At 37.3% G+C, this 24179-nt stretch overlaps 1 protein-coding gene across 18 annotated transcripts in view; it reads right to left on the bottom strand.

Annotated features, from left to right (window-relative positions):
- Nucleotides 1–1598: 1598 nt before the first annotated feature.
- LOC102448489 (plasma membrane calcium-transporting ATPase 2) overlaps nucleotides 1599–24179 on the bottom strand; it is an 857866-nt gene continuing 835285 nt past the window's right edge. For 7 of the 18 annotated variants that reach the window (XM_075939331.2, XM_075939330.2, XM_075939329.2 and 4 more), the window contains 3 exons: nucleotides 23804–23986; nucleotides 15284–15370; nucleotides 1599–3094 (listed from right to left, as the gene is read on the bottom strand). In XM_075939331.2, coding sequence (XP_075795446.1) covers nucleotides 2783–3094; nucleotides 15284–15370; nucleotides 23804–23986 — 582 coding nt within the window. In that variant the 3' untranslated portion in view covers nucleotides 1599–2782. Of the gene's footprint in view, nucleotides 3095–7666; nucleotides 7723–15198; nucleotides 15371–22014; nucleotides 22064–23803; nucleotides 23987–24179 lie in introns of all 18 variants that reach the window. The other 11 variants (XM_075939338.2, XM_025185527.3, XM_089781100.1 and 8 more) reach the window with 7 other exon arrangements.

Below are 24179 nucleotides of genomic sequence, written 5' to 3'. Positions count from 1 at the left end.
TATTTTAAAACTTTTTTTTCAAGTATGCAAATGGTACTCTTTCCACTAGAATGAAACAAAATTTCTGAAGAAAAAGCTTGAACATAAAAGACAAACATCATTGTTAAGTTATTATTATGGTGCAGTACTGAAAGATTTTGCAGCTGCTCTGATCCAATGTAATGACAGAGGCTCTTCCCTATAAATAAAATAATTTTTTGTGACTTTGGAATTCCAAATAGGCCTTTAAACACAATACCTATTTTACTAATGTCAGTCCCTGTATTTACAAGCCTAAGAACAATGCTGCAATCACCTTGCTACTAAGAATTAACAAGACTTAGCATCCAATTATGTTTTCCTGCCAGTTTTATTATTAAGAAATGGGCAAAACTAGCTGTTGAAAACAATTCTCTAAGCTCTGAAACGTCTGCTCTTACGTGAAAAGTTTGAATCAGTCAGCTGTGAGTATGAGTTAAAAAAAAATTAAGCTGCTGCACAAAAGTCAGAAGGCTGGCATTTCAAGCTGATGAGAATTTTACCTGCTCTGAAACCTGAAAAAATCTTAGAACTACAAACTTCAGTTTGGCCATGAGTTGGCAGAGTTCATTGAGTTGGACTAGTTCTTAAAACTACAGCAGTACACCAATTTCTTAGCCAGCTTTCAAACAATACAAAAGAAGAAATGAATTTATCAAGTTAGTTTGAAAGTCCTTTTTTCCCCCTCGCATAATCGATCATGTTATTCAAAATGTCTTTTGGACTGTACAAGATTATGGAAAAGAGCATATGCGTGAATCTTGAAGCAAACGTTTGTATTAAATACAAAATTACTTTTATGAAAAGTCTGTGACCCACAAAGTGCTTAGCATTCAAGTGGTTGACATAGCAATTATATAAGCTCATAAATTAAAGTTACCAGGGCAGTTACCACCTTGAAAAATACTTCTGACTCATGATTACTGCAAGTTTTCAAAATGGTTTTCCTTTTAGAATACATAGGTAAAACAAGATTGTTAATTAGCTCCCGTATATTTTGTGACTACAAGGAAGACACTCTTCATTTTAAAAAAAAACCCACGCAAGGAACATTTCAATATACATAAGTGACAAGGAGTCCTGTGGCATCTTATAGACTAACCAAAGCGTTGGAGCATAAGATTTCGTGGGCAAAGATCCACTTCGTAGGATTCATGTAGTGGAAATTTCCAGAGGCAGGTATAAATATGCAGGCCAGAAATTTATACCTGCCTCTGGAAATTTCCACTACATGCATCTGATGAAGTGGATCTTTGCCCATGAAAGCTTATGCTCCAATACATCTGTTAGTCTATAAGGTGCCACAGGACTCCTTGTCGCTCTTGCAGATCCAGACTAGCATGGCTACCCCTCTGATACTTAATATACATACATTTCTTAAAATGTCAGTCAATCTAGATAGATGCAGAAATGAGAATTTTTTTTTTAAAGTCACAGCAACAAACCCATAGTGAGTATCAAATGCCAACAGCCGAGAAACTTCTAAGGAAATGAATGTTTAAATTACTAACTGAAAGGGATCAACACTACATGTCACAATATTTCAACACTAGCTTGATCTCCATACATAAAGCCAAATATAATTTATCTTTGACTATTTATTCATAAACTAAACTGCGTTTCATATAACAACTTTTAAAAAATACTTTAAATAAGCCATTGCAATACACTTTAAAAATGAAATGGCCTCCATCATTGAGTGTTGCACCAAAACAAGTTCAAGCAATTTATTAAAATAAAAAGGGGGGAAGGGTAAAGAACACCTGATCATTTTAACTTTGTATATGGAACAAAGGAAGCCTGTTCACTGCCCTGTAATCTAGGTTAACAATGCTACATCCAATGTATTATATTTTGGCTTCTTTTGTTATTTGCTAGCAGTATCTACATTATTTAAGAAAAAAAAAGGCAGGCAAAATCAGAACACGTGTAATAAAACATCCAAGGTGCAATATTACAGTAGTTTTCAAAGAGCTGAGCAATTTTTATACTACTTCGGCAGGAAGTGCTGTCGTAACCCTACAAATAGTTAAGGATATTATCTACAGGTTTGTAAACAAATTACATTCTTTTTTTAGGACATAAATAAGTTAAAATAGAGCAATTTGAGCAGAAACAAGGCAACATGCCAACAAAGAAATTTTATATATAACTATCTATATATATATATAGATAGACAGATAGATACATATATACATATATAGTTAATTATGTATATATTTATATGTATATATCTGTCTATATAATCTCATAAATGTTTATTAAGTTCCTCTGTCCAACTGGTGCATATCTACTGTGCAAGTTAAGCTTTGCAACTTCAAAAACATTATTTAAATTAATCTATACAACTGAATCCATGCCACACAAGCATTTCAAAAAACCAAAAAAAAACCCAAAAAAAACCCCAAAAAAAACCCCTCACAGACAATTGAATTGGATAAATAGCCTCAGAAAAAAAAGTCCTCTGTATTTTCTGCTTAAAAAAAGGCGAGAGGGGATGGTGCACATGAGAGCTAGAGGGTTGAGTGCTCTGGGATGCACATTCATGCAGGAGGGTGTATTTGTTTTTCTGCGAGTAAGGAAAATTGAGTATGTAAATCAGCCATTCATTATTTCTCCGAAACCACTGTGATCAGCAATTCATTCACTCATCATAAAGTGAATAAAAGTTCTTCTCAGCTAGTACAGTTTTTTTAATCTCTTGCTCGCTATGTATATACTTCAGTTGCTGTTTTTATTTATATTTTTTGCAGTGAAATTTCAGCTAAAGTGATGTTTCCAGGCTATGTATTGGGCTTCCTGGACTAGAAGAGGTAGCTGATTTACTTGTATCAGTTGTAAGATTTATTCCACTGTCGATAGCACTGTTGTTCTTGTTCAACGAAGATGGTGGGCTAGAATTTTGCTTGAGAGCAGGGTCTTCTTCTAGGTCTGTGTCATCAATGAGGGGGATGTGGGGTTGGGAATCTTCTATCCTAAATTCAGGATGAGTCATAAAGTTATGAATGGAGGTTCTAGATTCTGGTTTTTCTAACCCTTCATAGAGAGAGCTACGGAATGCCTTCACGACGCGGATCTGAAGGGAAAAAGAGGAAATATGTCAGAGGTAAGAACATTTAGAGAACAACAGTGCTATAATAGCGAATACTTTTTGGAAAATGTAGCATATGGTTAGGGCAGTGCAGGCAGCTGAAGTCCATAGTCTCTTGATGTTATATGCATAAAGGAGTGGCTCAGTTTTGTTCATTTAACGTGTCTGTACCAACTGAAATATTAAAACAAATTGAGTTTAAAGCCATCAAAGAAATGATGGGAATCACTGGTTAAAGAAAGCGAGCGTCCACTCATGTGGTACATCCCTAGTAAAAGACAAGCCATGTTAATTTTAATGCAAATGTAGAACCATGCATGTAGTTTTGCAGTGAGTAAGTAGAAAGGCTTTTTTAAAAAATGTCTAATATATATAGTAAGACATATAACATATCACACTTTATAAACAGTAAAACAAAAACTCAGACACATTTGGACAAACACACAAAGAGTATGTATGAGACACACACAAAGAGGAGCCAAAGATACACACAGAAAAAAAATGCAAACGCAAAATAAAGGCAGCCAGGAGCACAAAAAGCCAAGCAGACAAAATACGAGGCAAGATCATGCTACCACAGAAGGGGGAAGTCACAGTTACCACACAAACACAGATAACTGGCACACAACTACACTTGGAAGCCTGGATAATGTGAACATATAATTGTTGACTCAACTGTTATTTTTCCTTCATGCATATGTAAAGTAAACACTCGAGTATAGACCCACTGTTTTAGCCGTTTAACTTGTTAAAAATATACAGAGACCTTCAATAAAATAATGTATTTTATAGTTAAAAGAAAATTCTTTCTTTTTCTGTCTCAGTTGTGAACACCCTTCATGAGTTTAAATTCTGAAACATGTAAATTTTATGCCATGTTTGCAGTCCTTATTCTGCTACGATGACTATTCGTTTTAGTCCCCAGTAAGACAGCTGGAAGAAAGCTACAACTAGCAGCAACTAGGCTTCTAGGCAGCTGTGCCGACTTGGTCTGTCAGGAGAAAGTGGAGCAAAAGGAGAGTGCATTGCTGAGGGAAGTGATCTATGTTTTGGGGGGTGGGGTGGGAAAGAAGAGGACGCTAGCTATAGAAAAGCCATCCGTTCAGAAAAGAAGGGTTGCGCTATGTGGTGCTAGTAAGAAGACATAACTTTTTGAGGAAAAGTAAAAGAAAAAAATGGCAAAAATATGAACTGCTTGGCAATGTTTTATGCCTCAATATGAGTTGTATTCTTTCACTCATCCCTTAATTTATAAGTGATTTTTTAGTGTTTATTAGCGTGACACACCAACGGCACAGACAGAAAATGTGTGAGCAGGCACTTTGCGTTTCTTCACACAAATTTGAAATCTACTGGTTTGCTACATATGTCCTATGAGATCATGGAGCCTATAAGGTTTTGTTATGAATAATAACCTTAATTTCTCTTCTAGTTGGCAGATGCCTGTGTCTTAGACATGGAATGGTTTTCTCAGTATGCTCAGCCAGCAGTTTCACCAAGAAAGCTGATCTGAGTTTCAACGCTTCTACCAATGGTTTCTGCCAGTGTAGCAGTACTGGAAAAATTGGACAGAATTAAATCAGATTTTTGCTTTGCAGTCTTAGCAATTTTATCAATAGCATAGTCTTACAGACACCTGCAAGGAGATAGCCCCTACTTAGCACCAGGGAAATAAGCACAAAAAAGACTGTTAATGTGCTCATTTCCCTGCTATGGCTGTGTTTTAGGGGAAGGGAAATAGACTGGTACAGAATGGCCTGAGCAATTTTGGGATGCCGGAAGAGAAAGTCCACTAACAGCTTTGTAATCAGGATGAAGAATAGCTAACCAGGTCTCTATGTAGGACATGACAACTTCTGCCAGTATACAACACCTACTACTTGATATGCCTAGATCCTGGTATTAGAGACCTGTGTTTTATTTGAGCAATGTCTGATTGAATTGTGCCATGGTACATGATGAATTTATAATGCACACAAATGGAGAGTAGGCTAAGAAACACATTTGCACTCATAACTTAAGGTAGTATTTGAACATTGCCAGAGCAGAAAAGCTGGTAAACGCACTCCCCTATGTCAGCTCAGCCCGTCTACCCTTTCCTAAAGCACTGAATGGATGGATGGCCTAACACTAATTATCCACAAATTTCTTATGGTATTCTTTAAAACAGGAATCTGATATACGTTAACTAGAGTTTTTAAGGCATGCCTCCTGTACTTCTTCATAATATAATATTTATTTTTTAAAATGCTTTTATGATTTAGTTTATATTTTCTTGATACCATACTTTAGCTGAATAAAACAAACTTTTTATAAATTAAGTGAAAGCATTTTTCAGCACTTTATCTAGTGGAGTGAAAAAGACTTTCTAAACTAGTAAATTTAACTTCTAGTCTGTCAAGTGGATTTTTTTTAAAGTTGCATCCTTTTCTCGGGAAACAGTTTTATTGCAGTCAAAAAATTCTGCACTCGAGTATGTACAGCTTAGCAAAGAAGGAACAGATTTCCAAACTGCAGCACCCAGAGGTTAAAGAACCTTTAGTTCAGAGGAAACTTGCCTGCTATGGTCAAAGGGCATTGTGCTGGATTGGCTCAAACAGACTAACATATGCTTGTGTGTAGAAAAAAATATTGAGCCATTTTTAAATTGTGGGTTTACAGAAGAGCTACAGAACTGACTAAATCATTAGAAAATATGGTTTATAGCCTCACTGTAAGGGATGACTTGATCTAGCTTCAGCTCCAGCCATTGGCTCATGCTATACCAGTCTCTGATAGACCAATGAGGTAGCTACAGGAAGAGGCACCTACATGAAGAACAAATATTTGATTATGGCCTCTTTGGTCTATCAGAGAATGGTATAGCAAAAATGCAACAACTGAAAGCTGAAGCTAGATACATTCAGACTGGAAATAAGATGTACTTTGTGACTTTTTGAACAATTTGCCAAGCAAATTCTTCATCATGGCAATTTAAAATAATCAAGATTAGATTTCTTCTCTGGGAACTACTTTGAGGAAGTTCTGTGGCTTGTGTTACACAGGTCGGTCTGGATGTTCACAAAGGTCATGTCTGGCTTTGGAATTTATGAAATAGAATGTGTCCGATTTGCAGTCCATACCAAAGTTTTGGTCTCAATGGATATTGTGTGTGAGACCTATACTTAAGTATTTGTATCTCATCACCTCTTTTATTGTAGGTCAAGACCCAAGTTCAGAGCTCAGTGGTAGCCCTGCTACACTACTTCTGGAATATAATACTTCTGGAATGAAGTTCTCTGCTTTTCTTCTGGTAGTAACAATCAACAGCAGCAGAAGCAACACAAAACACTAAACTTATGTGTTGCCTATTTTAATAACTCAGCTATATGCGCACACCCCCATTAAAGAGGTGTTAAGATACAAAAATATGATTTTTTAAAATAAACATGTAACATAAAATACTTATTTTTAGATTACTTGTAAGACAGAAATAGAATTTTTTTTTCCTGATGTCCAGCCCTGCACCATCAGCTGGGAGCTTTCTGGCATGTACCTCATAACCAGTAAAAGATTCTGCAGTATAAGAGTAATTCAAACTCCTGTTAATACATGTGAGACATAACAGACATCATACTGTCCCAGAGCTATTCTGACTCTGGTGCTAGCAACAGAAAAAAATATGTTTAATATTGACGTTAATGGCAACAAATCTGACTTCACACAGATGGTGGGTCTGATGCCATTGTAATTGCACTTCCAGTTAAACTAGCACTAAGCTAATTAAAATGATTTGCTTATATTGTCCCAATTCAATAAACTCTTAAGCACGTTCTTAATTTTAAGAATTATAGTCCCATCAGATTACTGGCACATTTAACTACTTTGCTGAATCAGATCCCTCTCCTTCCACCCCCCCCCCCCCGGTGTAAATATTGTTTATAATTGTATAGCATCTTTTAAGCTTCACATTACACTACAGAGCTCTCTTTAAACTTGTTTTCATTGTGCAATGTGTGGTGACACATCTGCTGTTGATATGTTATGCTGTTGATATGTTATGAACTACATAGAATTAATATAATGATTTTTTTTATGATGCTGACAATGCCAAGGGAAGACAAACAATGAGATACTCTTCTCACAGTAATGGAGACAACAGAAAAAAATGAACTGTTTTTAACAGAAGACTGTGGGGACAACACTTCTAGACATTTTGACAGAACTATAAGTTTCCACTTCTTTCTTCTCTGTAGCTGTAATTAAAAAAAGCTCTTCAGTTTCGTCCCACCCTGAAAATTAGATTTAAATACTGCATCAGGCAAGAAAAATAAGAGAAACAATTTTTCAATACTACCAATTTTTTCTCAGCAGAAGAAAAGATTAAATAGAGAAAAATCTCACCCCTATGTACAACAGTATAAAGGCGAAATACATAGGACCTGTTTTAAGATCAACAGGTGTGGTACGGTTGGTAGAGTATGGGCTTATACTCGAATGTTTACCCAGCTTCCGATAAGCCAAGTATCTTGAGTTTGGTTCACATTCATGTCAGGCTCAAGGTTAAAGACTCACAACCTCTTTTTATTTCACTCTCTCCTGCTGAACCCTTTTGTCCAGTGATCTCTAGCCCTCTGGGAAAACAAACACATTTAATATTCAGACAGTAGAGAGTAGGTTACTGCAAAAGCAAACAAATTCAATTCTACTGAAATGTCAGTAAGGTGATTAGCATAAAAAAGTAAACAAGAGGTCAATTTTGCAAAGAGATGCCAACTCTTAGGTGTACCTAAAAATGTCAAAAGTCACAGCGCTGGTGTTTGGTTAAGAATTGTAGTTGGTGTGAAGCTTTGCAACAGAACACAAATCACGTATGGGACCTTTTGTATGTGTTCTCTTGTGCCTGCTTGCATTTTAAGGTGAGCAAAATAAGTCCATAAATTGGGATGATGTATATATGGACGTCATCTTGTAAATTGTCTGAATAATACGTTCTGTATCACATGCAGTAGAAGTTGTGAAAATTAGAAGCAGTAACTTTTAGATAGCTATTTTTATTTATTTATTTTTAACTATTAAACGAACACAAAAGATCCAAAACCCTAGAGTAAATAGAGTAATTTCAATTAGCGCTTTGCAAAGTCACATATGTTGGCAGTGAGAACAGAACAAAGGGTGCGCTAATATAAACACAGAGAAGGGCTTAAGTCTGATTTTACATCAGTTTTACACTGATGTTAATCCACTGATATTAATGGTGTGAAACCTGAACCAAGCCCATGGTACCTACCTCTCTGCCACTTTATATCAAAATAAGCTGACAAGATTTTGCTGTGCAATTAATTTTTCAACCCGCTTTGTTTCACCATAAGGGGAACACAAAGGGCCAGCTTCTAATCTCAGGTAAACAAGTATAAATCAATTGGAGTCAGCAGAGTACCCCTTATCTAAAAGCAGAGCATGTGCGATCAATACCAGACTTAATTTTGTTAAAAACTAGTTTTGCAAAGGTAAATTAAGACCTTTAACAGGGTGGAGTCTAGAATTGTGCAACATTTCTATACAAGCTTTGAGATTTGAATTCATTTTTAAATCCAGGTCCGGTGATTGTATGAATAATGTTTCCTTTACTCATCTGAAAAGCCTTTATATAATTAACCTTGTAGAAATCAATGCGACTAAGGATGGCAGTCTCATGAGTTAAATGAACAAGATTTGATCTATTAACTGAATATGATTTGATGCTGCTTTGACAAAACTCTGCCTTGACATTTAATTTATAAAGTCAGAAAGTCCTGCTGGGGCCCATCAAGCATTAAACTTCAGTTTACTTTTAGAATATTTTATATTAGATATAAAATGCACCCAGAAAGTGTACACGACTTTGGCTGCACAATGGACATAATTATAGAAAGCTATACATGTATGGAACATGTAACAACAGAGCTGGAAAATGTTCAGTACTCACTCTAAACAGGACAGAAGGCCAGACTACATACATGATACAGTGGCCATACTAAAGTTGAAAACGGCTAGTGAAAACTAAAATTAATTTTGTGTCAAGAAACAACACTATTTTTAGCACCAAATTCTGGATACAAATTAAAAAAAGAATTAAAATCTTAGAGTCCAGTATAGGTAAATTTCCATTAGGGTTACAATTGGTTGCATATGCTTATAGAGCCCAGAACAGTCACCTTTTGGGTCAAAAATGTTGCATGCATGGAGTACATGCCAGTGGATAAATTTTTCTGACAAATCTGATCAAAATCTGAGACAGCTTGAAATTATGGGGAAAAAATGACAATTTAGCCATAAAGAAATCTAACACTACTTTTGAATCAGACTGCTGCGGGTTGAAACTTGGCAGGGACTAGCTCTTAAATGGAAGGCTATTGGCTATAGCCAATTAACCCCCCTAAAAGATACGTGATTGAAGATACACTTCTGAGCACGTTCAGTGGCCACCAAAAACTAATAATTCTGGTTTATGATATCATTGTGGATTTTCCCTCTTTGCCCTTCTTGGTTGGTAAAGACCAGTATTTTGCCTTTGCAGGTTGGTCTCTCAAGGGTGTAAAAAAGTATGAGCCCTGATGATCATATACCAGCAAAATAAATACATTTATACTGTGGTTTTGCTAATATATCTGATTTTGCTTGAGTGGGACTGAAATAAATTATGCCATCAAAGCCCAGTTTTGCCAGCGTAAGTTGAGTCTGCAATGAAAACTATACATACTGGTATAGTGCCATCTGGCCTCAGTTGAGGCTGCTGCTAGCATAGTTTATATAAGAGACAGTGAAAACATTTCAATGAAATCAACACAAAAAAATAATAATCCAAATATAATAGCATTAACATCACCCCTATAAAACTCCCCTGCAAGTACAGGAACTCATGCATAGGATTCTGAGCATAGAATTTTTCAGAAAATTGTGTTACCTACAGTCAGCATGAACAGAAAACTTGTCTTCATTCAGACAGCAACTTTATGTAACACCTGCCTTATATAAATGTTTTTATTCTTAAAGGATTTTTTTAAATGTTGGGTTGGGTCACGTGTGTCTATTTTGTTAATTGTGCATTGTGTGTGGGGGGGAGGGGTGTAGTGAGATGATATACCTAATAATATACTTAATCAATGGAAAGATTAGCAACAAAGAGCTTGATTAATTTGTGTACAGTTAGATACACTGCTTTCCTGCCTGCTCTACCCAGTCCAGGTCAAAGGGGGCTTTCCATGCATTGGCATGAATTTATACAGCCCCTCTTCTCTTACCTCCTTTGGCAGCTGAAGCAGAAAGTCACTCTTTAGTCCTTAAAGGCCCTCTCCAACCTGCCAGACAAGAGCCCCCACCACTAAATCTACAGTAAGGCCATATTTAAAGTGCTTTGCTGGATCAGGGCTTAATTCAGTTTATGCTTTGGTTTTCCCAACGTAACAAGGAGTAATAACATTGAAGAGTGTTATTGTAAAACCACACAAATTAGCAAGGGCTCAGTCAACCTGAGGAACTTCCTGCCAAGTGATTACCAGGACTTTAATAGCATTAAAAAAAGAACTAGATAAATTCATGGAGGATAGAGCGATTAATGGAATGGGCAAGGATGGTGTCCCTCACCTTTGTTTGTCAGGGCTGGAAATGGGTGACAGGATCACTTAAAGCTTACAAGTTCTGGGGGCACCTGGCATTAGCCACTGTCAGAAGACCCTTGCTCCAATATGGCCATTCTTATGAAAGGGTGGTACCTGAACTTAAAATAATTTCTTGAAATTGAGTAGATTTCCAATTATTAGTATATTAATATTCATAGTATTTAATCTATACCATAAATTATATACCGTGGTGGGCCTGGACATAACTCATAACATGGCCAAGTTAATGTTGCATATAGAACAGCAGCTATCAAAATACAGCTGAGGGATGGATCCGGCCTGCCAAGTCACCACAGTTCAGCAGCAGCCTCAGTCAGGCACCCTGACTGCCTTGCCCCTATAGGGTGCTCAGAACATCTGTCTGCAGGAGCCATGTGCTTCTGTGAGAGCTGTGAGCCGGAGGTGAGGGGCTTCACACATTGACTCTCCCCCAGTATAATATCGCATGTCTCACTGGCCAGTTTGCAGACAATGGAAGTTACTGTCTGCAGGACAGGCAGTGTGCAAAGTGCCCCTCCCTCGAGCTCCCAGCATTCAGAAAAGCACATGGCTCCTGCAGCTGGTGCAAACGGCCATGGCTGAGGGATCTGATGGACTGGTGGCTGGGAGCTGCACAGGTAAGCACCTCCTGGACTGGGGGTGGGCAATAATTTTTGATGGGGGGGAGCACTCCAAGATTTTGGAAAGTGGTCGAAGGCCGCACTCTTCCACAATATTAATGGAGATGCAGGGTCTGGAATAGAGGTTGGGTGCAGAAGGGAGCTTGGGTTAGGGACTGGGGTGCAGGACGGAGACGGGAGTCTGGGAGGGAGTTGGTGGTTGTAACCTAGGGCAGGAGACTGGAGTGCAGGGGTTTGACATGTGACCTAAGTTAGGAGGGGATTGTGATCTGGGGCAGGAGATGTCTGATCTGGGAGGGGGTGTGGGTGTAAGAGGGGGACAGAGGGTTTGGGTATGTTGAGTGGGGGGGGAGGCAGAAAGTTGGGGCAGGAAAGGGTTGGGGTGCCAGAAGCAGGCTGCCACCTGTCAGCTGCCTAGCTAGCCAGCCTGCAGAGCTTAAAATGTTTCCCAGCCAGCCTCCTTGCCTGGCACTGTGCTTCATGAGTAACTGAGCCCAGGAGAGTCTTCTCAGCTGCCCAGCGAATGGGAATGTGCTGAGAGCGGGCAGCTCCAAAAAGTTTCTCCCTCCTGTCTAGTTTCAAAACAGAAATGGAGCCCTGCAGCTGCGTTTCTGTACAGCACGTGGGGCCACGAGGCAAGCAGGGGAGCCTGCCGGGGGCTCCCCGATGCCTCCGTGGGCCAGATACAGGGGCTTGGCAGGCTGGATGCAGCCCACAGGCTGTATTTTGCACAGGCCTGGATTTAAGAAATCTCAAGCTGGCCTCCCAAAATATGCCACAATAAACTGAGCCACATGAATAGATAAATGGCCAGCCCCTGTTACAACCTCGGTATATTTATGTTAGACAAGTATTTTTAGACTCCTGGGGAACTTAACAAGTGTCATCTTTAATGAGTGTCATGGAAAACATTTCCGAAGAGATTCTCAGAAATTAAAAAAAAAATGGAAGCACATCTAAAACCAAACAAAATAACCCCAACACAAAAGTAAGCCCCTCTCAAATTCAGCTATGCCTTTCATATAGCTATACCTTCACAACAGCCCTAAACATTCCTATGTCTTTAGCTGGTTGAAATATATTACCTCTCAGGGTATGTCTACACTAGCTCATTAGTTCGAGCTAGGTAGGGTAATTAGGGCAAGCGGAGTTGCAAATGAAGCCCGGGATTTAAATATCCCGGGCTTTATTTGCATGTTCCTGGGCATGGCCATTTTTAAATCCCCCTTAGTCCAAACTCCGTGCCCACAGCTACACGCGGCACGGAGTAGGTAGTTCGAATTAAAGATCCTAATTCAAACTACCGTTACTCCTCGTGGAATGGAGTTCAAACTAAGGGGGATTTAAAAATTTACATCCCAGGCTTCATTTGCAACTCCGCTTGCCCTAATTACCCTACCTAGCTCAAACTAACGAGCTAGTGTAGACATGCCCCCTGCGACTGAGGTACCTTTAATCCAATAGACAGAAGAAAAGGGTTGTTGTTATTTATCTTTTATTTTAACCTAGGCAATCCGTAAGATGGAGGTCAGTCCTGGAACAGCTCATTAGAAACAAGAGATTGAAGACCTTAAAGCAAAAGAAAGCTGATATGCTCTGTGTGTGTGGGAGGAGGAGGGGGGAGTGTACATCATCCTGCTGAAGGATTTTCTTTATCTTTGTTTCTTTTTAATTTCATTTGGGCCTTCTGAAAGGGAGTACAGTGCCAAGTGGCATCAGAAAGTGATCTGGCTCCATGAAGAAAAAATAATTTTATTCAGCTGTGGAAAATAGCTAATGATTTTTGCATATATGGCTTTTCATAACCCATATCTAGCTTTGACTTCAAAACAGATAGATGGTATCTGTTATGACTGAAATATTATTTTAAAAAGATACTCTTTAAAACAGCTACTTAAACAGTATCTTAAAATAGATACTCTGATTCAATAATAAAGCCTATGCAAGTTGTTACATAAAGACCAGACTCTATTTGCTGACAGGTAGATGCACATCCCTGATTACCTTGAAATATCAGCCACACTCTTTTCCTATTTTTTCAAATGAATGCAAGTTACTTTCATGGCACTGGAGACCAACATACTCTATTCACAGAACAATTACAATGCAGACAATCTCTGCTTCTCCATGCTGCTGATAGGGGCCTCAAGCATGTCCTGATGAACTCCATCAGTAGTGAAAAGGAGTGGTGGAAATTTAGTTCAATCTTTAGTTCCTAGTGTCTCTGCTGAGATTGCTGGGAAGGGCATGGATGGGGCTGAATTTGGATTGACTGAGACCACTGACTACGAGGTGCAGTTGAAACGCTTGTGACCCACAGTGGGATATCATGGCTCTTCTATTTGTCTGAGAGAATCCGGAGGGCTACTATTGGAATTGTCCACCAGATTACAAGAAGGCATGGTGCTGCTAGGTTCATTCTGGTCCCCATCTTGTTCAACATGTGCACAAGTTGGTTACATAGGTTCACTAGTGTCATCCTGCCTTTGGCACTGCTACCAAACAAGGCACCTTCAGTATGTTGGCAAGATACCACTGTATTGCCACTGCTCTCTATCTGAATGGAGCTAGCTGACTAAAGCCTAATGAGGTGAAACACTGGGCTGGGGAAGGAACTGTAGACTTTAAGAAAAATACATTGGCATCCAAGTCAGGGTATATTGCTGTTATTTGCAACACAAATTTGAAACATGAGGTGATTTACCCTAAAATTGAGTATAGTGGGTAGCAGTCTCAGTAAACAACACTCCATTTTTATCTGTATTGTGAGACTACTCCTTTTTGACAAAATTCTCCATGTCTCTGTCACTTTAAAATTAGACGACTAATCCTCCCTATGTCTTGAGGCCATTCAGAAATTGAAGCTGGTGTCAACTACTTATTGTTTGTTTACTGAAAGCAGTTTCTTGTGAAGAGCACATGCAAGTTTTTGCTTTGGAACTTTCACTTTTTGAGCTTCTAGGTGAAATCAATGGGCTAGTTTTGACCTTTCAAAGCCCTGAATGCTTACGTATGATTGTTTTCCTCCAATATTATTTTGAATCCTTTTACAAATGGGGGGAGAGGGTTTTTTCCCTGGGGGAGGGAGGCGCAGGGCATTGTAATTTAGTTCCCTCTGTGATCTGTCACTATGTAGGGATTTATTAAATATTAAGACATGCTGCTTTTCTCAACTTTTCTCCTAGCATTCAGGAAAAAGACTGACATAGGGGGATTTTAAAGTTATTTCTTTGGTGAGTTATCTTCTATTCATAACATTGTAGGAATGAGGCTTTAAGGCAGGGAGACACTAATTTGAAGCACTGTAAGAGAAAACAGACTATGAAATGGGTACCTATTGCATGTGATTGTGTGTGTGTGTGTGCGTGTGTGTATGTGAATATTTATTTATTTATTGCTGACAATATTTAAGTTGTCTCTTTAATGCTTGCTATAATATCAAATGTAGCTTTTAGCTTTCTCTCTAAGAAAAAAATCTGTAATCATGAGCAATAACAAGAATGATTTTAAGGAACTATTTTGTATTACAAATACATACATGATGAGAAAATTCACTGTTACAGGAATCTATATTTACTGCATAATGGGGGACCAGAAACGGGTGTCCTACTGATCTGAATAAGGACCTGTAATGAAAAGGTCAAAGAAGTGTATCTACAGTATACAAAGTAATTCAGCAATGAAGGTGTGTTGTTGGTTGGAGTTGTGTGTGGGTTTTTGTTGTGTTTTGCACAAGGTAGCAAGTGGAAAAAGGCAATATAAATATCTGAATGACTGGTAGATGAGTTGGCATCTCTGTAGATCTGATGCATTAAGAATACACACTCACGCCCAGCCGCAGCAGCAGATGTGCTGGTAGGAGAGGAAAGAGCATTGGATAACGATACGTGACTAGGGCTAGAAATATTGGTTACATCCTGGTTCTGGCTTGTGACGGAGGACTGTCTCCTTAGAGCTCCCTGAAAGGAAGTGCCACTCTTGAATGTATTGACTACTTCGATCTGAAATGGAGGAAAGAATGAGACAAGTTGCTTAAGAAATGGACATAGTTGCACAACTGACAGGAATAATAATTTTTTAAAAATAATCATACATATAGTTTTAATTCAGTTGAATGAATCAAAGCCATGAGTATTTCTTTTAATGAGTGGAAATAAATAGGCCCCAATTCTTGTCTAGGGTAAATTGAAGCAGCTCCATGGAGGTCAGGGAAGCTGAACCAGTTTACACTAGAACATGCTTTGGACCATGATTTTTAAAATTTAACCATCCTACATATGTGTACATAACAAGTGATATACAGGGAACCCTCGCCATTCGCAGTGGCTGCGGGAATGCAACCACCACAGAGTGAAATTGGTGAATACCCCTGTAGCGAGCCTTCCTGGCAGCTGTGGTGAGTTCCCTGGCCCCATCACACCCATAGGCTGGGAAAGAAGACCCCTGTTAATACACGGAACTGAGAATAGTGATTCCGTGAATTGCAAGGGGATTCCGATGAATAAGTCAACAGTACTTAGTGCTGCCACGAGGACAGGGGACTGGACTAGCTGACCTCTCAAGGTCCCTTCTAGTCCTACATTCTATGATGCTAATCACCATCTTTTTGACCGAGAATAAATATTACATGATTACTGCCATCTAGATTTTCTTCCAGAAGGGAAACAAAATTCAGTTCCCAATTCTCTTGTAATAAATATTAAAAACTGTTCAAAAGCAGAGGATTTGCTTTTTCATTTTAGAAATGTCAAGGTAAGCTCACATAGTAGCTCAATAAAATTATAAGATGCTTTGATATGTCTTCTGTTTTTATTTTTATTATTGAAGGATCACATAAATTGGGCACAATGATAAAAATGATTGCATTTTGTAATTGCTGAATAGAAAATAATTCTCTCTGAAGCAGAATATTTTTATTTGCACTGCAGAGCAGATAATAATTACTTAGAAAATAAAGTTGAGTTGCTTTTGAACTACTAGTTACTTGTGTGTATTTTAAATTGCATAGAAATATAGACATATTTCCCCAAAGTACTGCAATATTGTCTGTCAGTATTACACATTGTAAGTTTTGTGAATACTTTTATTGTTGGCCTCAGAGGACAAGTTGATGAAGTGTTTAACATTTTTACAATCATATTTTCCTTTTTACTTATGTTATATTAGAATACAACTGCTTGAAATTACAAATATAGTCTTGTACTTTGCAAGCATGTGTGTCATTCATACAGGGGAGTTTGCAGCAATGAACTTCCTAATTAGTTTAAACTACAAAAGAGTTAGCTCTGAATTTACAAGGACTAAACTCCTCTTTATAGCTGATGATAATGAAGGATGAATATTAGAAACAAAACTCTTTTAGGAATAATGCACCAAATCTGCCTTTCAGTTAACACCAGTATAACTACAATGCAGTGGGGGTAAGTACTGACATACATGAGAAGAGAATTCATGCCATCACTTCTTTAAAGATCCTACCATCCTTAATTCTAATTTCCAGTGAAAGAAAAGCCAGGAACTCCTAAAGCTAGAGTCATAATGGCTGTTCACCCACACACATTTCAGAAAAAAAGCATCACTGGTTTGAATCTCTTTTGACATGCAGGATGTCATTTCCTGATAAAATATTTACAAGATTATTTTAACCAAAATGAACTTATTCTGATGTTCCTGTGCAGAGAAAACTTCATGATTTAGGTGACTCAGTAATACCATTGTAAAAAACAGACTTTATAAAAATTAGTGTATGTTCAAACCCAAAGAACAAACTCATTGTCACGTCAAAGAACACTAGAATCCTGCTATCTTGCATGTCCTAAGTAGACCACTCATGAAGGGATACCCTTATTCTAGCTCAGTCATATTAATTGCTACTAATATTACTATTTGAAAACAAACTGCCATAAAAGTGGACCTAAAATTGTAAGGAAAGCCCCAAGATATCACACCACTAAATATAACCATGCCCCCGGCTACAATATATTTCTGTTTCCCCATCATTTAAAGATTTAAAATTCAAAGCAGTACATCTAAAACTAATCAAGGAATTTCCCTTTTAACTGGAGAAACTGAAATTAATCAACTAATTTAAATTAATTAAATTAGTAATACCGCATCATTACTGATTAGATAGTTGTTGTAAATCTATATGTAACTCCTCATCGTTATTCAAAGTCAGAAGTATAAAAATGGTCTACAATACCAATTTTAAGGATATACATGTTACTGCATATTTGTTGAAATAGCATCCTCCACTTCAGCTCTCTTAGCCTGGGTCTACACTAGGACCTTATTCTGAAATAACCTTCCCCAAAATTGAATTTATAAGCACTGCAGCCACAATACCAAGCCTGTTATTTTGAAATAATAGGCTATGGACTTCCAACTCTGTACGAGGAATAAAGCTAATTCTGAAATATTAATTGTGAAATAAGATTAGAGTGGATGCTCCAGTGCCACTAATTCAAACTTATGGGCCTCTGGGAGGCCTCCGCAGCTCCCCAGACTGCTTCCTGGGGCTCTAAGTCTGAGACAGTGTATCCACATTAATGGAGCTTGCCTTGTACTAATTTCGACACTTCCCTGTAGTCAGGACATGCTAGTTCGAATTTGTTAAATCGGGAGTTCTTAAGTCAAATTCCGTCATTGCGTCATTCAGTCATTTCCTAGTGTAGACATGGCCTTAGGGAGCTAGTTGTTTATTTCCGTGTATTATATAAGATCTACATGTTTATAAATGGAATGTCCATGTCGAAAGTACTTGTAAAAAGTGACACTAGAAACTGTAAGTAAATGTTTTTGGTGGAATATCATCTTAAAGTGCAGGAAAATGTAATGTGCAAATAATACACAGTTGATAGAATCACTGCTCCATTGTTTCCCCATATGAATCTGTTAATAGAGATAGTCAGGTAATATGGAATTAAAATGCATAAACTTAATATTAGCTCTTAAAAACACAAATCAAGACATTTTGCAGTGCATGTTTTCTTCAGCAGGCAGATTCTGGATTATAAGCCTGATACACATAGCAAAGAAATAGAATAAGGTATCTGATGAACCCGTATGTGGAGAGAACTATGAACGAGTCATGAGCTATAGGACATATATGCATCTGAAAGCCAATATGTGGCTCAAGACAACATTAATCACACATTAAGGCACACTGAATTACTTACCTGAAATGTTCATTCTCCAAAGGCAGAATTAAATAGAGATCCTGGCTTTCCATGTTCTGACCCAGAGTCATGGAGCACTCTCCAAAAGAGACAATTTAAAAGGGTATTAAGACTCTCTACAGACTGCACATCATAGAGGATGATAAATTCTAAACCTTACGCTAGTTTCTTTAAACATTCCTGCAATGAGCCTGCATAAGAAGCTGGAAAGATGATCTTCAATATAAACATAGGTGGAAAGATGAGGGCAGATCTGTATTTAATATCGTCTCCAGAGAACAAGAATTACAGGTATGTAATTTGCTTTTTCTCCTAAGGAAAGTAACTAAATACAGATCTCTTTTTGTGGAATCTATGCACAGGAATATCTAACAGATTACTGATCCTGCAGAGTTTGACAGGCTGATGTACATGGTCATGCCTGAAGTCAACAGGGACTATATGAAATGTAAAACAGTGAGGAATTTGATCCAGCAGGACAATGGCAAAGAGCAGAAATAACCAAGGATGAACAGTTACTGTTAAAAAAAGCGAGTAAACAGACATTATAAGGGGAAAATGAAACTACTAAAAGAGAGAAAGATAAGCATACTCACTTCACTTTTGTTTTGTCTTATTTTGTATCCATTCAGTGTCCTCTTTTTAAAAGTGAATTCACAAGAGTTGTCTCTGTGAGTTGCACACAATTAAAAATATTTAAAAAGCAGGTTGAAAGACTTCCACTCTGGAATAGCCCTCACGGGATTGATAAGCCAAGCTTTTGTGTTCCTATATTTACAATGGAGTACATTGGAATTGAAGCTGGGATGCTGTCAGAACAGTTAATGGGTCTCAGATAGATGTATCTCTCTGCCAATCAGTGCTTATGGAATTTTGCATAATAAAAGACCATTTTGGCCTTTATGTAGTTTAAGAACACTTCTCAGAGTGCAGTCACTATGTATCTTACACAAAGACTTCCCTATAGCTTTCCAAAGAGAGGAATAAATAGCAAGGACAATATTTATATTGTACGTAGTTCCTGGAAACATAGACTGTCCAAACGGCAAAATTAAAAAAAGTCCACTAGGCACTTTAAAAGTTTCATTCTGTCTAGAATAAGAACAGTCTTGTAGATTCTACTCACGTTAGGACCTTGTACATTTCTAAATTTTTAGTGTATGTTTGGTGTAAAATGTTCCAATGCAATGAGGTAAGATGGGATGGGCAAACTTATTTTGCTTAAATTTGAAAACCAATTGGAAAGTTTGACTTTCATGCTACTGAATTTGCATTGGCCCTAGGAGAAACTGAAAAACAAAACAAATAAACACAGGGTAAAAGAATAAGTCTAATGAAAAATGCTGCAAACATTCTTTATTCATAGCTGTAATGGCATCAACTTGTTCTAAAATAAACTTTTTCAAAGATCTATTGAACTCTTCTATCTTTCATGCATAGCAGAGGCTCCCCTCTAACTAGAAAAATGAGGATATTTTTAAAGTTGTATTTATAAGCTTTTCTGTGGCAATCATCATAGCATATGACTATTTTTCACGTGGGTTGCAATTATTTTCACAATGCCTTGTTTGATAGGGAAGTAACAATCTTGTTAGAGAAAATAAACATTGACTTGGCTTATGAGACAGGAAAAAAATGGTACAACTCCCATTTTGGGAACCTGAAAAGTAGTTGTGGAGATTTGCAAAACCTCAGAGTCCATAATTTTTGTCTACCCTTAGGTGTGAGAGAAATACAGAACAACATTCCCATGAATTAAGTTTTAGTTATATTTTTAATTTGATTTTCTACCCTGGAATTTGTCTGAAGACAGACTGCTTTAGCTTGTAAAAGATCATTGCTATCTTAACTCCATGAATTTCTCATAACTAAAATTTCCTGTACTCACATCAGTTATAAAAGACACTGCAAAAATGTTGCTGAACTATTGATATAGGTGGCAAAGTATTTTTATGGAAGTTCACATTACTACCTTGTATTTATGCAATCTTCTTTAGTTACAATGCATTAACTATGAGAGTTTAAACTATGAGAGTTTATATGGTATCACTCTTATGCTTCAGCTATCGCATTCAGATACTGGCTAACGGTATTCACAGATAAATATACCAACACAAAAAGCTAAGTGAACTTAAGTAGTGAAGACAAGATCAAGTATACATAGCCAGACTTTTTGACCTAGATTCTTCCTGTATCTTTCTTTTAAAACAAATTATTTTAGGTATTTGCAAGTATGCTCTAGAGATGACCCTGACTTTTTGGTATGAGGAAGCAATAGAATCCCTTCCCTTTTGCCCAGGTTTGAATGCTCTATTTTCAGAGAAAGAAACATCTCAGAATTGATGTCTCCAAATATGAGTTTGGATGAATATTCTTTGCAGCAATGCAACTAAGATGCCTGCCAGTTATCTAGAAAAAAACGTGGATTCATGATGAACCTTTGTGGGACTCACAAAGCGTTTTTATTACATGTGATGGCCACTGGACAGAAAATAACCAAAAATTTATTTCACATTGAACACAAAACAAGTGTCAGATGATGGAAAGTGGCCTTGTCCAGATTTGAACCAGCCATCTACTGGTGAAAGATTCTACATCCAATTCCCAATCTTATTGCCATCTTCTTCATATATAAAAGGAGAAGATGGTCTACCTTCTTCTTCTGCATCTCCAGACAGTAGACATTGGAGGATTACTGCAAATCCTCCAACTCCACAAGAATGCTAGAGACAGCCTCATCTTCTTCCATCAAATCTTCTTTAGATGGCTTCCTGGGAAATGCAGTACAAGTGTATGAATTCATTTGCATGGAGCACAAAAATTTGGTGCATCAAAATGTACCAAATTCAATGTAACAGAGGCCATGAGGAGTAACGGTAGTTCGGACTAGGAAGCCTAGTCCGAACTACCTAGTTCGTGCCGCGTGTAGCCGCGCGGCACGGGGTTCGAATGTGCAGGGATTAAAAAATGGCGGCGCCCAGTTTATGCAAATGAAGCCTGGGAAATTCAAATCCCGGGCTTCATTTGCAAGTGCGGTATGCCTACATTACCCCGCTATTTCGAACTAGCGGGGTAGTGTAGACATACCCTAAGACACACTCCAAGGGACATCCTGTGATTGTGATCCTTTTTCCAATATCATTCCACAGATGTAAAATAAATGTAAAATCAGAATAACTGAATAAACAAAATAAGGGGTAGGGGAAAAATCACAAAACCTACTGGTAGGAAAGAAAACATCCTACCAAAGATACTTCTACAACTAAGAGTAGAAAAGATATTAAGTAGATGGGAGTTAGCCAGAAAATACAATTAATGTTCATTTTATTTTAAATAGGAATCAAGAATAATTTTTTCATGGATTATGAAGGCAAAGATATATAGAAGAACTACAAGATACCTCTCAAACTAGAAGGAAAACTGAAAGGATGTAATTCACTTTTTTTATTGTTTTTGTTTACACTCACCACAACCAGAAAGACATCCTGACAGAAATGCCAACAGACAACACTCCTCCTACAGCCATGAGGAAGAAAATAATGCATGTTTAGAGAATAACTCTTGCAATGTATAGACCTTACCCGGGCACATGTTTGTCATGCTTATCAAGGAGTGTCCTTGTAATAATTTGGATTTTCTCTCTTGATGAGTGCTCCTGAGTCAATGCACTCAGGACACAGAATCCCAAAACTGGGGATCTGTATTTAATTACTTACCGTGGGAGCTTTGGGATTTAATCAGATCCTTCATCTCTGTAGCAATTGCCACCTTTATTTTTCTGTTTTCCCATAACAGCAACACAATTGTGCCACTGCAGAGACCTGATACACCATTGCTTCTTGCACCTACTAACTCCTTTCTTCCTAAAAATATAAACATTATCTTTCTTCAAAATGGTTTGTTAATGTTTAAAATAGAAAAAGGGGAAAACACTATCCGAACATACATAATACTGTCTTAAGTGACATTTCAAAAAGGGTAACAAAAGCATCTGAGAAGAAAATTCTCTTGAAGACCCTTTAAAATAGAAAAAGTATTCTTAATTGGTATCAACTAGAAAAAGTATTCTTAATTTGCATCAAGTATTATAAGTACTTAAATATTTTCATGTTTTCCTCTAAAGCCCTGTACAAGCTTTTTCATAGATTCATAGACTTTAAGGTCAGAAGGGACCATTATGATCATCTAGTCTGACCCCCTGCACAGTGCAGGCCACAGAATCTCAACCACCCCTCTTAGAATAATCCTCTCACCTATATCAAAGATATTGAAGCTGACTCATTTGTTATGATGGGGATTGTATTTTCTTCTCTCTTGTTGTTATTGAGACTATGATGTTAACATGCTATTTTGTTGCAATGGAAATGGCCATATATATTGCTAAGAAAAAAATATGGATCCTGCCTTAAGACAAATTTTGCTTATTTGTGGCCTTATTATTTAGTAAATTGTTCTATTTTGCATATTTATGGTATCAGTGCATGTATAAACTTAATTTCCTTTACCTATGCACAGAAGTAATTTACATTTTGCATATTTAGTGAAATATTTAAAAACATATAGATGAAATATTAAAGTTAATAAATAACAGTAAATACATACTTCTTAGTCCATCTTTTTGATGGATTTTTAATTTCTTGTTACATAAAATAAATACAGGATCACTTTTTTTTTGTAATTGACAGTCAAAGCTGTACATTCTAGTTTAGCTGAACACACATGTCTAAATGTTCTGCTACAAAAAATACTTGAAGGTTTTTGCTGAGAAGAAAGGGTATTTTTTTAAATCAAATCAGACCTTATACTTTAAGATGTCACATCAGTTTTAAGTTGTTTTATTATTCTAGAAGTTGTGTTCATGAACATAAATCAGCATCAGTAAAGAGCCTACATTTTCCAATAAAATAAAATATTTAAAAATAATCTGCACAATATTTTTGCTCACTACTTAAAATTCTAAAATAAGAGTATGTTACTTTCTTATCAGTTGCTAGACCTGTAAAATAAAAATTTAGTATTAGCTTTCACTTTTCAAGGAAAACCATTCCTAGGCCTCTTATTTTATTCATATTTTGCTCTTTTGCAATTAAACACTTTTGAACTTGTCTGATTTACCATTTTATGAATTGTTAAAGTGTAGTTATTTAGGTACATTCCTTTCCATATCATACGCTCTACTTTGTGGCATTATCTTTTCTGAATTGAAAATCACATGTACAGTTTGTCAGAGGTTCTACATTCGTCCTTGTAACATACCTGAGTCTGGATTCTGTTGAGCCCTCTGAACCAGAGAATTTGTCCACGTCGAAGTTCTCTCTCTGCATGGTCAATTTCTTCAACATCTTCATTCAGCTCTTCTTCAGGTACTTCCTCTTTTTCAGTGAGACGCCCTGCTTCCTTTAAAAATTTTAGTCTACTTGTTGGGATGGTTGCAATGACCTGAAAAAATCACATTACAAAAGAGTGCTGAAAATGTATTATCATAATCTACTCGCTGCAATGAAAAATTCAAGATTTTTCAGTAGGACCTGTAATGCCCCAGGAATGACAGGATACATATGTTTATAATGGTGCTTTATTCCAGTGGTGCACAACCCGTGGGTCACAACCCCCAAGGGGGCCGTGGATGTCT

The sequence above is a fragment of the Pelodiscus sinensis genome, chromosome 11 (genome assembly GCF_052426305.1).
Source record: "Pelodiscus sinensis isolate ZL-2025 chromosome 11, ASM5242630v1, whole genome shotgun sequence".
NCBI classification, from domain to species: domain Eukaryota; kingdom Metazoa; phylum Chordata; order Testudines; family Trionychidae; genus Pelodiscus; species Pelodiscus sinensis.
Note: the sequence above shows the minus strand (reverse complement) of the source record. Positions and strands in the feature narration are given on the sequence as shown.